A 13,134-nucleotide genomic window follows, 5' to 3' on the forward strand; every position below is an offset into this window, starting at 1 on the left:
CCCCTGCACCCTGTGCTTGGTCACGTCTGGGTTAAGTGCATCTGTTTTATCATGTGTGGGCAGGGGTGTGCACAAGGGGGGCATGGGCACCCACCAATAATTGGTGGGGGCAGAGCAAGCTCCTCCAGCCCCAGGGCTGCGGCAGGGGCACAGAACATGCTCCTTCAAATGCAGTCAAATTTAAATTCCTGTGCACGTCCCTGTGTGAGAGTTACTAATTTAGGGCCTGATCCAGCTGTTACTGAAATTGGTAGTAAGATTCCTGTCTACTTCAGTGGAAGTTGAATAAAATCCCTGCTTTGTTGGCCCTTGGTTAAGACTAAAATAATGGTCCGTTAAACAGATGTGACTACAGACTCTGGTTTGTCATTTTGATAAACAAATCATTGAAATGCATGATATTGCTTCAGGACATATGTTCTCTGTTAAATGAATCTAGCATGAATTTACTGTAATCCACATTAAAATGTATGAATCTTCCTTCTTCTTTTGGCAGCATCCCTACATTTACAAAGTCACTTTTGCCACAGCCAATGAATCCTCAGCACTGGTAATTAGACCATTCAATGAGAAGGGAACACTAAAGGACCTGATCTATAAGGTACTGTAGATTGGCACCGATTTTTAGCAAAATGCTCTGCCATATTTTGTTACTCTATGATCTTTACAGCGTATGTTTATAATAGTAGAAAGTGCTTTTTATGTTTTACTGTTGAGTAAATCAAGTTTTTTCTTTGTAATTGCTTAGTGTGAACATGGCATTTTAGATGTTCATTAATAGCTGTGGACTTTTTTTTTTTTTAAGGCAAAACCCAAAGACCCATTCCTGAAGAAGTACTGCAATCCCAAAAAAATTCAAGGTCTTGAACTTCAGCAAATAAAAACATTTGGGAGACAAATACTAGAGGTAACTCCTTTTACTGTCTAACATGCATTTGTGACTAAAGGGATAATCTCCTCATAATTAACAGCTAAGATTATTATAATGGAAGGGAGTTAAGAATGTTGTATCCTTTTGCAGTTAGTTTATTTTGTACATTTGGCCACACTTTGTGTGTAATCAGTTCAGTATAGTCCCCTGCATAGTTAGGCCTCCATTCTGCAACTGGATCCTTGTGTGCAGACCCTTATGCTTGCATGGAGCCCTCATTGTGATGTAACTGGAGCTCTGCACAGGTGCCAGGGTCTGCCCATATGGATCCAATTGCTGCACTGGGGACTAAGTAACTACCTTTTTTTCCTTGCCGGAAAGACCCGTAAATATAGACAGGAGCAGAGATACCCTTATCAGTGCTTTTATGGTAACTTTTTTTTTAAAAAAATACGGCTCTAGTACTTAAAAGGGTGCTCCATCAGAAACTGGAATTTTTCCAAATTAGTAAATTTTAAAGAAAAAATTAAAGTTAACAGCGTCCTTTTAAATCTCTCTTACTTGCTGCAGTCTACATCACTAAATGTATTAGTCTTCCATATTGTAGACTTTTTTTGTTCAGTTTGACCCTTTTTCTTATTTTTAAGACACAGTAAATAAACCCCTTTTATCAGCCTCTTATTCTGCTCCAAGAACCTTTCAATATTGGTGCTGTTTACATGAAAATGACTTCCAGGTTTATTGTGAGTGTTTGATCAGTGTCAACTTTCAAGATCTCTTGATTAAGATCATATTATCTATGCTGATAAGATCATAGTACAATATCTCCTCTTCTGATGTTTTCCTTAGTCCAGTCTATTTTATCCCTTTAGCACTTGGTGGTGAGAAATCATGAATCTTGGCACCAGTGTTAACCAGAGCCAGAGATCCTTTTATCCAAAAGAACTTTCTCTGCTCTTGATCCTTGGTGTCCTGCCCCATCTATCCCACTGTTTCTGACATGATGCTTTGAAGCAGAGGCTTCCGGGAGTTTTCTGAAGCCCTTTTGGGAGCCCAGTAGAATTGTGGGAGAAGAGGTCAAACTCCCACAGTCTGCTGGGAAACTCCTGTGAATCCATGGGAGAAGAGCAATACAGGTGTGCATCTCACAGGATAGTTCCTTTATGGGGGAAGACAGGATGGTTCAGATTCCAGCTACTTATGTGCAATGTTAAAAGAAACCCAAATGCAGCAGATTCTGATTGAAGTGGCTAGAGGAAACAGTTGTTAGAGAGGAATGTGAGAACGTGAACCTCTAGAGCCTAATGGGTTGGGGAAACCACCAGGTGAGGTATAGGGTGAGAGTGATCATACATGTGGTGCCAGTCCAGTCTGTGAATGAAGAGCTGTAGAAGATGGCTTGACTCTGACAGTGTGGCTAAAAGGTGGGAGCTGAATGGGAAAAAATGAAAGACCCAGAGTCTGAGGAGCTTATTCATCCATTGTGCATTCTTTTAAGTACGCTTCAAATGTTGTCTGACAATCATCCAAACGGATGTCCTCGCAGTGACACTTTTTTTTTCTCTTTGATCTTTCAGGTATTAAAATTCTTGCATGAGAAAGGATTTCCTTATGGGCATCTACATTCCTCCAATGTGGTGTTGGACGGTGATACATGCAGGTTGCTGGATCTAGAGAATTCCTTGCTGGGACTCCCATCCTTTTATCGATCATATTTTTCACAATTTCGGAAAATTAATGTAAGTCACTTAAAATATAAAGTGACAAATAGATATTTCATATGTGAAAATTCATCATAGATGTGATAGTAAAACAATTTGTGCTTGACGATAAAATATTACAATAGTCCATCAACCATGAAAAGTGACCTTAATGCTGTTATAGAAAGTATGACTTCTGTAGGCATCTGCTCAAGTTAGACTATATCCCTGGAATGAAATAGAGAATGTTTTCTCTAAGATGAATGGGCTAGAGGCATTATGTAGACGTCTGGCTCTTCAAAACTCATAAATTGGGTGGGAGTTGGTGCAGATTTGCACATCGCAGGACTGTCTGCAGAGAAGCTAGACCTAACTTTCCCTCTGTTGGGAAATCTGCCCTGTTGTAGAACTTGCAAGCTTTTAACTGGTATGTTGCCTTGCTCTCAAGTACTCGTAATAAATTACGTAAGGTATCACATGGCACAGCTGATGACCTTGTTCAACAGTTGGACTGAGTTGCCAAATAAACTTTCAAAAGTTCATGGTTATATTAACTATCCGTGCCATCAAAACTTACTAAAGTCTTAGCCAATAAGTGCAGCCACATATGTGTGTCTGCTACTAAACCGAAATCTAAAAGCCAGTGAACATCCATCCTCCATTAACACTTAAGTCACTATGCTAAATTAAGCCAAATGCACTAAACTCTCTCTGGTATTTTGTACAAATAGTTCTTTCTTTGGATACTTTTCTTTTTATCTACTTGTGGCTGGTTAGAAATCTGTGGTGGTGTGGGTATGTGTACTATTCCTGTTAATACGTTCACATGTAGTATATTAAACCTCGGTGTTTACTGTTTGAATAATATTAGAAAAATGCGCTAGCTCAAGATTTCCTTTCAGTATTATGATTTTCAAAAGTCCTATATTTATTTTGTAGGAATAAGGGTTGTGTGAACAAAAAATAGTTAGGTCAATTATTAAGCTGTATTGTCACCTGCAACTGAAAATGCCAAATTGATCACTTGTGAAGGGGTTACTTTATTAGAGGAGCCATTTGGGCTGGGTGCAGTTTGTGTACATAGTAAGACTGCTCTTCCCCTCCAAATTTAGCATCTAAATAGAAAAGACAGGTAAAGCATGAGAGGATTGGGATTATGTTTATCAATGGGGAACTGAGGCACAGAGAGACAGGGACTTGCCCCAGGTCACACAGTTTGGTGGCAGAACTGGGAATTGAACCTTTATCTCCTGAGTCCCAGTCTTGTGTCCTAATCACAAGCCCATCCTTCTCTAATAGATCATTATAAATCTTGAAACTGAAATGTGCAAAATTGCTTGATTCGAGCAAGTTGGGCTTTTGTCTTCCTAGACTTTAGAAGGTGTTGATGTACATTGCTTTGGTCACTTACTGTATGAAATGACGTACGGGAGACCTCCAGATTCAATCCCAGTGGACGGCTTCCCTCCTGCTCCATCGGCATCAGTCGGTCAGTATACTATTGGGGAGGTATTAGCCTCTGTTTAAAGTAACTTCAGTTGTCTGCCTTTCTTTTAATCAAACTAAAAGGACATATTGGAATACACTAGAAACCTACTTAAAACTTCTTGTGGCTTTAGAAGATTTCTGAGGTTGGATAATTATTTGCTAAACTGACTACAATAGAAAATATACCATACCTGTACGTTTCTATATTGTGAGATTCGTTTTTCCCTGAAGAAATATATACGGCACAGATACACTGAGTTGCTTTGTCATTCTTTCTTTACTACACGGTTTCTGATCATCTAGTAAAAGTAATATTTACTGCTCTTGAACTGTCTTAGTTGAAAGGTTAGTTAGGGAGCATTACACAACAGTGCCTAATCTTTTGTCCCAAAACAAGGAAAGCAGTGTTAACAAACGTGTTCCTGCAGTATAAAAATCTGCCCATTCTTTCTTTTCCTTCCTGTTTAAAGTGGCAGTGTTGGAATCCATACTCTCCTGTGAAGCCATAAAGAATGGTATGCCAACTGTCTCCAAGATCTTACAGATGTCGTAAGTTCTCGTTGCCTTGTTTTTTGTAGACTTTGTAGTATTGTTAGCTTTTCTCATATTAATATAATTATCTCTGTGCTCTCATCATTCATAATAAAGGGTTTTTTGGGGGGAGGAATAATCTCTCCTCAATGAGAGCATTAATGGTCTAACTTTATTTGATGTACGTCACTTGTGAAATATGATTGATGTTCCTTAAACTATTCTGACCCTTGCTACGTTCTAGCATACAATACATTCACCCACTCGGGTGTTTGCATTTTAATGAAGGACTACTGATTAAAGTTGAAAACACCTGTAAAACACTGCTTATTTTATTTAAAAAAGAAAAAACTAGCATTTCAAAAAAACCCACTGGAAATGGTTACTTGTACCTAAGGGCTTGTCTATGTGGAGCAGTAATGCGGAGTACTGGGGTGAGATTTCTAAAGCACACTAATGTGCTGCGTGTTAATTGGTCCATGTAGATCCTGCTGATGTACACTAAATGTTCCCTAGTGCACTTTAACATAGTGCTGTTTAAAATAGTTCTATATTAAAGCATACAAGGGAACATTACAGGAGATAATTCATTACAGTATATATTACTGTAATGAGTAAATATATAACATTTGCATTCTATACATACTTATTTTAGGGTATACAGAGAGAGCCCTGAAAACCTCTGATTTTGGACCTCTATGTAAAACTCAAATTGCTAAAAACAAATCCTGAAAAATGGAAGTAATTAACACTGAAAAACATAAGCCCGATGTATAGAGCATGTTGCTGTGATTATTTAAATGGGCCCAGCCATCAGTTATGAACACATGCAAAAGTACATGGAGGGATGATAAGAAAACATCTAAGATGTTTGTGGGTTGCTGTTCCTTCTAGAAGTGATCCTTAATAGATTTGACTGGTAGTGAGCCTGCGATGTGATTAACAAAGTAGATTTTATTGCTTTGTTCCACATTCGTGTTCAAAATAGGGAGTGGGCAGAAGTGTAATGTTCTGTCCTTTACAATTGTCGACTAGTCCCACAGTGCGTAGCTTGCCACACATTTTGGGGTGTGCTGTGGAGTTCCATATTCTCTGGTGGGAAAGGGTCACTGCAGTCTTGTCTTTTGTCATCTGTCTTTTTTTATTTGAGGGGGAGAGAGGAAATGAACAGAAATCTGACAACAGGGAAATGGTATCGGTGTAAGAATTTATAAAGGTCATGAGTTAGAGAAGATAAATCCATGTCCAGTCTGACCTGATGTGTACATGCAGTACAATTTGGAATGTGTAGGTTCTGGGTTCATGTATATGCCAATACAATAAAAATAAACCTTTCTCTTCTTAAATAAAATACTGTTCTGTAGCAAGAGTCTGTTTAATTTTGGCAAGGGCACATAATTAAAAAGCAGGGGAGGGGAAAAAGAAATGCACAAGTGGGTTTTAAAGGGGCTTTGACAACTTTATCACACCTTTCTCTGAATTTTCTGCCTACTATGGTTCCTGAGTGTTTGGATCTGGGATAAAAAGAAAAGGAGTACTTGTGGCACCTTAGAGACTAACAAATTTATTTGAATTCAAATTTATTTAATCATCATGCATCCGATCACAAAAACTTACACTCAAATAAATTTGTTAGTCTCTAAGGTGCCACAAGTATGCCTTTTTCTTTTTGGGAATACAGACTAACACGGCTGCTACTCTGGATCTGGGATGTTGGATAAGTTCATCACTTGCGTAAACATGTGGTAATCTGCAATAGTGTCAAAATTCTAAACTATCGGTCATGGGGGATTTAACTCTGACATTACACTGGACAACCTTTCTAGTGTGTTCTCAAAGAAATAGAAAGTAGCTGGAAATGTTATATTTCTAGTTTCAGACTAACATTGCCCTCTAGTGTACTTCCCCTGTGCTCTGAGAACAGAGGGTTAATCATTTGCATTGTTGCTGCTGTCTAGTGGGATTGAGTGAAACATTTTTCCCTTGTTCAGTTACTTTAACTGGAGTGTTAAAATCCAGGTGGTTGTTCTGAATTTTATGGGTTAGTTATGGCTCGCCACTGATCGCATCCGACCAAAAGATTTATAGGTTCTTGTCCAATTCAGACTACAGGGTCCAAGAACTCCGAGCTCTATATCAGGAGAGGACTCTTGGGGTGCTTGGCAAAAAACTTATACTGAGGACAATACCAAATTGATAAATACTTTATTGAGATTAACAAAAGAATAATAAGTGCTATGAAACTTATGACTGCAAAATGGTAAAAGGATTCCAAAACTCCTGGTGGTAACATTCCTATTATAAGTACCTTAACCTAACTTACTCACACCCTTCCTTGAGGACCCGGTAATAGGGCGTGAAGGACTAGCCTTACTCCTGGCATGCCCGATAACACGATGGTCCCAATAGTTCGGAATGCTGAGTTGTTATACTATACTACACAAGCTGAGCTGATAGCGTGATGGAAGATAGAATGATAGGTAGCTAAAAGGATAGCCTACGGAATATAGGAGAACAAAGAAAAGAAGAAGCTCCCTAAGATATCCTTACATGGTATTTTATAGGATCTTGATGCTATATAATTCAGGCCCAACCTACTATACCCAAATCTTGTTTCTGTACCCTAAGAAAGGTATGGGTCCCCTTATCCTATATCTTAGCAGATTATGACACTTACTCTCTACGTATTAAGGATTGTCTCACTCCAAAAACTGCCCACCTAGGCTCTCTTGGCGACTTCCAGGTTTTTGGTTACCAACCGGTTGCAGACGGTGGAAAAATCTATTCGGGGTTGTGTATAGTTCCTCCCCTTAGGTTCCCCAAAGTTCAGGGACCATTTCTATCTGTGCCAAAGGTTGCCATCTTTTATGCTGACTTACTCTTAACTGATCATACTTTTAGCTATTGGCTTCTTGCATTTCAGCAAAACTTATTCTATTATTGTATAATTATTAGGAAACACCTATCATATACCTCAACACATCCTAATTTCATAGGAATTAATACTGATAAAATATAAGAATGATATATGAAATGGATTAATTCAGAAAGAGAAGCATATTTGTTACAGCTGGCTGGATTAGTAGGATATAATTAGCAAAATAATCTTATGGACTACAAGGTAAATGGAAATGTGAAGCTTTACTCTGATATTTTCCATGCTCTTTAGTGTTTTGAATAATAACATATAATGACTGTGCAAAGAGAGCTTCTTGTCAGAAAGAGGAGTGATCTTTTAGATGCAATGTACAAACCCCCCACCAAATACCTGACCCCTGTAGTCGTTATGGCATTTTAAGCAAAGGGAGAGTTGGCTTTGGGAGATTCTATTCTGCCTAACTAAAATTACCGTGTTTCAACTATCAAAGTGTTTCTCTTGGTCTCCTCCTAAAGCTGTTAGCTAGTCTTGCTATGTTCCACATCGGAGGTGGCTACGTGTCAGGGAGGATTGCTATTTGTATGTTATGACCCTTCTGGATGACAAGCACCATATAAATGCCAGTGCAAAGACCTGAAGAAGAGCTCTGTGTGAGCACGGAAGCTTCTCTCTCACTTGCAGAAGTTGGTCCAATAAAAGATATTACCTCACCCACTTTGTCTTAGTGCAACGAATAAGCAGCAGTGGAGGGAGTGGTGGTAATGCTGCATTCTCTTCTTGATCCTGTCTGTCTCTTGGAAATAACACACCAGCTTGAACTTTTCTTTCCTTTCAGATTATTCAGTGATATTCTCCTAACGAATTCCGAGAAACCACAGTTTAAGGTAAAAGTGAACGACGCTGGCGTATCCTGAATTGCTGCTGACTGCGTGGTTATGTGGCTGGCTTTGGGCCTTGGTGCTATCCATCCGAAATGTGGGGTTGGGTGTGTGACAGGTGGGGAAGAAGACACTTGGCTGTGTTCAAGGCTGCCAAGACACCAGTGCTGCTGTTTCTTTCAGCAGCACTTCACAAGGGAGCTTGTTCGTTGGATACCTTCATTGACATGTTCCTGGGAGCACTTGTGTTTTTTTTTTTTTTACTCATTAGATTTTTCTTAAGGACGATGGCAGTTGCTGTTCCTTACTAGGAACACTGACACAAACGTAAAGCAAACGCAGGGTTTAGGGATGGTGGGGGAGACTACTCAGCACTGAATTCTGCAGATGCTTCAAACTGTCCCTCAGAAAAGAAGTTACTTGTACATAGTGGACAAGAGAAGTAAACTGCAAGATTTTCTTTGGTGGTTCTTGGTTATAAGATGAACAAATGTGAACTTCATAAAGTTCTGTAGGAGATTCAGGACAAACAATCTCTTCAAAGCACGAGTAACATAATATAGCTCTTATGCCATGTCTTTTTACCAACTACTTGCCACGTGTGTTTCAACAGCAATGGCGAGAACAGACTCCTGCAGCATTGCATAGGAGAGCAATCTCCTTGGCACTGATTTGGAACCTTCCCATAAGAAATCAACAGAACCACTCTAAACCATCAGTTAGTCCACAGTCCGATCTGAAGCACCTTATATCTGAACAGCTGCTAGATTTTAACATTGGCTTTAACTCCTCCATCATACACCATATTCTTTTCCTGTTGTTGAGGTTTGCAGCCAGGTTTGTAGGGAGCAGTGGTTGCAGAAATCCCATGTGGTCTAGGTGGATACACAGTTATCTTCATTAAACAATCAGTGTTAAAACCTGGGGCCTTATCATAGATCAAAAAATACCTCAGATTAAAAGTGGATGTTTGGCAGTGAAGCTGTGTGTTAATTCTGCTTGGCACATCCCATACCATGATTCTTCCCTTTCCTTTACCAGATTCCCACTAAGTTAAAAGAGGCATTGAAAACTGCCAAGGAGTGCATAGAAAAGAGACTAACTGAAGAACAGAAATTGGTAATATTTGCATTTCTTTATGGTTTTCCCACAGACATTCTTTTCCCTTTATCTTTTAAACCAAAGATTATATGACAAATGGTGAAATGTTAAAGATTTTCATCAGTAGGTTTAATAAATCTTACTGAGGTGAAATGTGCCTGTGAGACTATTGCAGTAGATGTAAGAAACCATTTTAGAACAGATTCTTTTTAAACTGAATTATATTTGGGTGTCTTAAAGGTACGCTGTACAATGTAAGATAGAACATGAGAGTATTTAAAATATAAAACAAAAACTTGTTTGTTTTTCTAGTTAACTTTATCATATTTAAAAACTATATAAGCCAAAATGGCTAATTGACAGCATGAAGCCAAACTTCCTGGCTTCTGACACTTTGGCATGATAGAGACACACATGATAGATTTTTGTGCACTGTATTGGCTTTTGCACGTGCAGATAAATACATGGAAAAACTGGTTGACAATTTGGAAATCTGGCGATTATATTTTCTTATTAGCTTACGTTTAAAAATTAAAGTGCAATTGGTGCCCTTAATCGACTGTATTCCTTTGGATCCTTGAATATTAATTTAGTAGTCTTCAAAGGGCTGTTGAAATGTATGATTAGTTTGAGTCAGGAAGTCCAGATCTAAAGTTTCTGAAGTTTGGGGTGTCTGAATCAGGGTTCCGCCCCAGTGTGTTATAGGGAAGGAAACCAGATGTAAAACTTAGGATTGGAACCAAGCTTCCCAAATTTTGGGAATGTTTTTGTCTTAGGTTTTGTTACAGGCCCATTTCTAGCTGAGGAGGAGATCAGTATGAGATGTATGATCTCTGAATGCTTTTTAGAGGAAGACTGTCCAGTCCATGTGGTGGACAATAATGTTGTTGGAACACAGTTGTTTTTGCAGCACATTTGATGCTCCCTAGTAAAGGAGCCATGGCCTGATTGTGCAGCTGTTGTATGCATGGATCTGCCATTGTCTTTAGTGGAATTTCCACAGTGAGTGGCTCCCAAAATGTTCCCTAAACGTTTATAAATCTAACTTTATTTTAACTCTGGTCTTTGGGCCCCAAACCAGTAGCAAAGATCTAAATATTTTTTAAAAATTCAAAGCCACTTGAGTATTTTCTCCAGCGTTTCCCCTTCTCTGAGGTTGCCAGATAAGTTTTGTACATTTCATGTGGGCTGTTTTGGTCTCTGTCTCTCTCATATTCTAAAGATTCACCAGCATAGAAGACTGACAAGAGCTCAGTCTCACCATGGCTCTGAGGAAGAGAAAAAGAAAAGAAAAATCTTGGCACGAAAGGTAAATGGGATTGTTTAACACGAGTTTCTGGCATGTAGAGAAGTATGTACATTCCTAGTGTAGTATGTGCTGAGGAAATGAGAGCATAATAGGGGTATGCTCTCACCCCCATGACCTGCAGGAACACTTCTGAAAGAGAGAGAGAACATCTGTTTTGATTGTTTTCACGTATGCAGACAGGCGATGTGCTGTGCAGCAATGTTTAAATGCTGACTGCTAGTTGGTTTGCAGTAACTTTAAATGAGCTAAATAAGAAAAAACGATGAGTGGCTATATGAATGCCTAAAGTGCATAGAACGGCCTGCTGGCTTCGCACATTCTGCTGGGGGATGGGAAAGCTATCTCCTGCATCTGCAGCGCATTTCCTGCATCTCTGGCTCTCTCTTTTTTTGAGGACCAGTTCCTGGCCCTTGTTTTGGTTGGCAGTAGGGCCATATTGCTGCCCAAAGTGGGCAGCTGGGGATATTCCCCAGCAATGGGTGATTCCCTAGCTGCTGCAGAGTTGGCCAATAGGACTGCGACAGCAGGAGTACGCTCTGGGGAAGAGTGGATAAAGCACTGGTGATCCCTGCATGCTATAATAACCCCTTGGGGGCTGATGCAAATCCTCATGTGTCAAAGGCATCTTGGTAAGGGCCGCAGTGAAATAATGGGAAATGCTGTTTATTCCTGTCTTCTCTCTCCTTGATTCTTAAAGAAGTCAAAGCTCTCTGCCTTCGAAAGCGGGGAAGAACGCTCGGCAAAATACAGCAATTCAAACAATTCAGGTAACTAACAGGGTCCTTTCAACAGGTTTACAGCGCGCTCTCTCTTTTGGATTTAAAAAAAAAAAAATTACATGCTCGTTAGAAAACCTAAAATCACTTTGAATTTTCTACTGTATACTAACAGACTATTACAAGCTGATCCTAGTATTGGTTTCAGAGTAGCAGCTGTGTTAGTCTGTATCTGCAAAAAAACCAGGAGGACTTGTGGCACCTTAGAGACTAACAAATTTATTAGAGCATCAGCTTTCATGGGCTACAGCCCACTTCACTGGACACATTGAATGGAACATATAGTAAGAAGATATGTATATACATACAGAGAAGGTGGAATTTGCCATACAAACTGTAAGAGGTTAATTAATTAAGATGCACTATAATCAGCAAGAGGAAAAAAAACTTTTGTAGTGATAATCAAGATGGCCCATTTAGACAGTTGACAAGAAGTTAAATGCTGACCGCTAGTTGATTTGCAGTAACTTTAAATGAGATAAATAAGAAAAACCGATGAGTGGCTATATGAATGCCTAAAGTACATAGAACAGTTATTGGTTATTTCATCATGGTCAAACTGTGGGTTTAAAAACTTTGTCACTGGTAGTTATAGTTTCATTAATAGGTGAAAACCTCTCAGTGCTCTGAGCGTTGGATGGAAGGTGTGGGGTTGCTTACAATAGCATTGATCAGTCAATCCACTGGATACTTCGTCCTTCACATGGAAACACTCTTGACATTTATATTTCTTGATAAGAAGTTACTAAAATGAATCAATGAGCTACAGAGAAAAAAGTTTCTGTGTCCAGTCCTGAAGAGGGCTCTGTGTGGTAAACTGTCACCTGCTGAACTGTCCAGTAGTGCAGCCAGTTTCTGTTAACTAAAATGACTTGCAAGGGGAACTTTACATCTTAAAGGGTGTAACTATTCCAGAAAGCAATTCATTGTGAAATACAGTCAGCTACCAAAGTAACTGGTGAAGCTATAGCAACTGACTAAAAAACTCTCTCCTAGAAGAAGAGATGGGGTCAGAGTCTGCAGGCAGTGGGTGGCATGCACCTAAAGGAGAGCAAAATTTAGGCTCTGAAATCCAACAGCATTTAGTCTAAACAGCCTGCCTGCTATTGAAAAGAAGTGTTCCCCATTGGGGAATTCTGAGTGTGTGTTGAGATGTTTGTCAAGCCTGGTCTGTTCATCCATGCTGTGCAGATCGTCAGTTGAGACAGGTTCTGATTCTGTACCCATTCAAGTCCATGGGAATTAAGCCATTGACTTCAGTGGAAGTAGTCAGTAAAATCAGACTGTTTCCGAAGGCCCATGTTACTGTGTTGAATCCTGAAATCACAGCTATAGTTACTGGGTTTTTATTTTGTTTAGCAGGCTCTGGGGCCAGTTCCCCTCTGACATCTCCATCGTCCCCTACTCCATCCTCTACAGCAGGTAAGCGAAAGAGCCATTGCAGTGTTGGTCTGTCTTCTGTTGAGTTTTTCTAGGGCGGGAGATGATCTATTGTATCCTTAGGGGTGATAGAGTTTTAGGGACAAGGACTGGCCATAAAAATGTACAGATGACATTTATTTACCTTCTAGTGACAAAAGTTCAGACAGTTGGAGTCTTCTG

At 39.5% G+C, this 13,134-nt stretch overlaps 1 protein-coding gene across 9 annotated transcripts in view; it reads left to right on the plus strand.

Moving 5' to 3' along the window:
* PXK (PX domain containing serine/threonine kinase like) overlaps positions 1-13,134 on the plus strand; it is a 63,236-nt gene that overhangs the window by 32,432 nt on the left and 17,670 nt on the right. For 5 of the 9 annotated variants that reach the window (XR_012159742.2, XR_012159741.2, XM_073350904.2 and 2 more), the window contains exons 8-17: positions 497-601; positions 806-907; positions 2,449-2,610; positions 3,943-4,060; positions 4,530-4,608; positions 8,304-8,352; positions 9,388-9,465; positions 10,670-10,756; positions 11,454-11,523; positions 12,892-12,954. Coding sequence is in view for 7 of the 9 variants with exons in the window: in XM_073350904.2 (XP_073207005.1) it covers positions 497-601; positions 806-907; positions 2,449-2,610; positions 3,943-4,060; positions 4,530-4,608; positions 8,304-8,352; positions 9,388-9,465; positions 10,670-10,756; positions 11,454-11,523; positions 12,892-12,954 (913 nt within the window). In the remaining 2 variants the exon portion in view is untranslated. The remainder of the gene's footprint in view (positions 1-496; positions 602-805; positions 908-2,448; positions 2,611-3,942; positions 4,061-4,529; positions 4,609-8,303; positions 8,353-9,387; positions 9,466-10,669; positions 10,757-11,453; positions 11,524-12,891; positions 12,955-13,134) is intronic. The other 4 variants (XM_073350897.2, XM_073350903.2, XM_073350898.2 and 1 more) reach the window with 2 other exon arrangements.

Source organism: Lepidochelys kempii, chromosome 7 (assembly GCF_965140285.1).
Source record: "Lepidochelys kempii isolate rLepKem1 chromosome 7, rLepKem1.hap1, whole genome shotgun sequence".
NCBI classification, from domain to species: Eukaryota; Metazoa; Chordata; order Testudines; family Cheloniidae; genus Lepidochelys; species Lepidochelys kempii.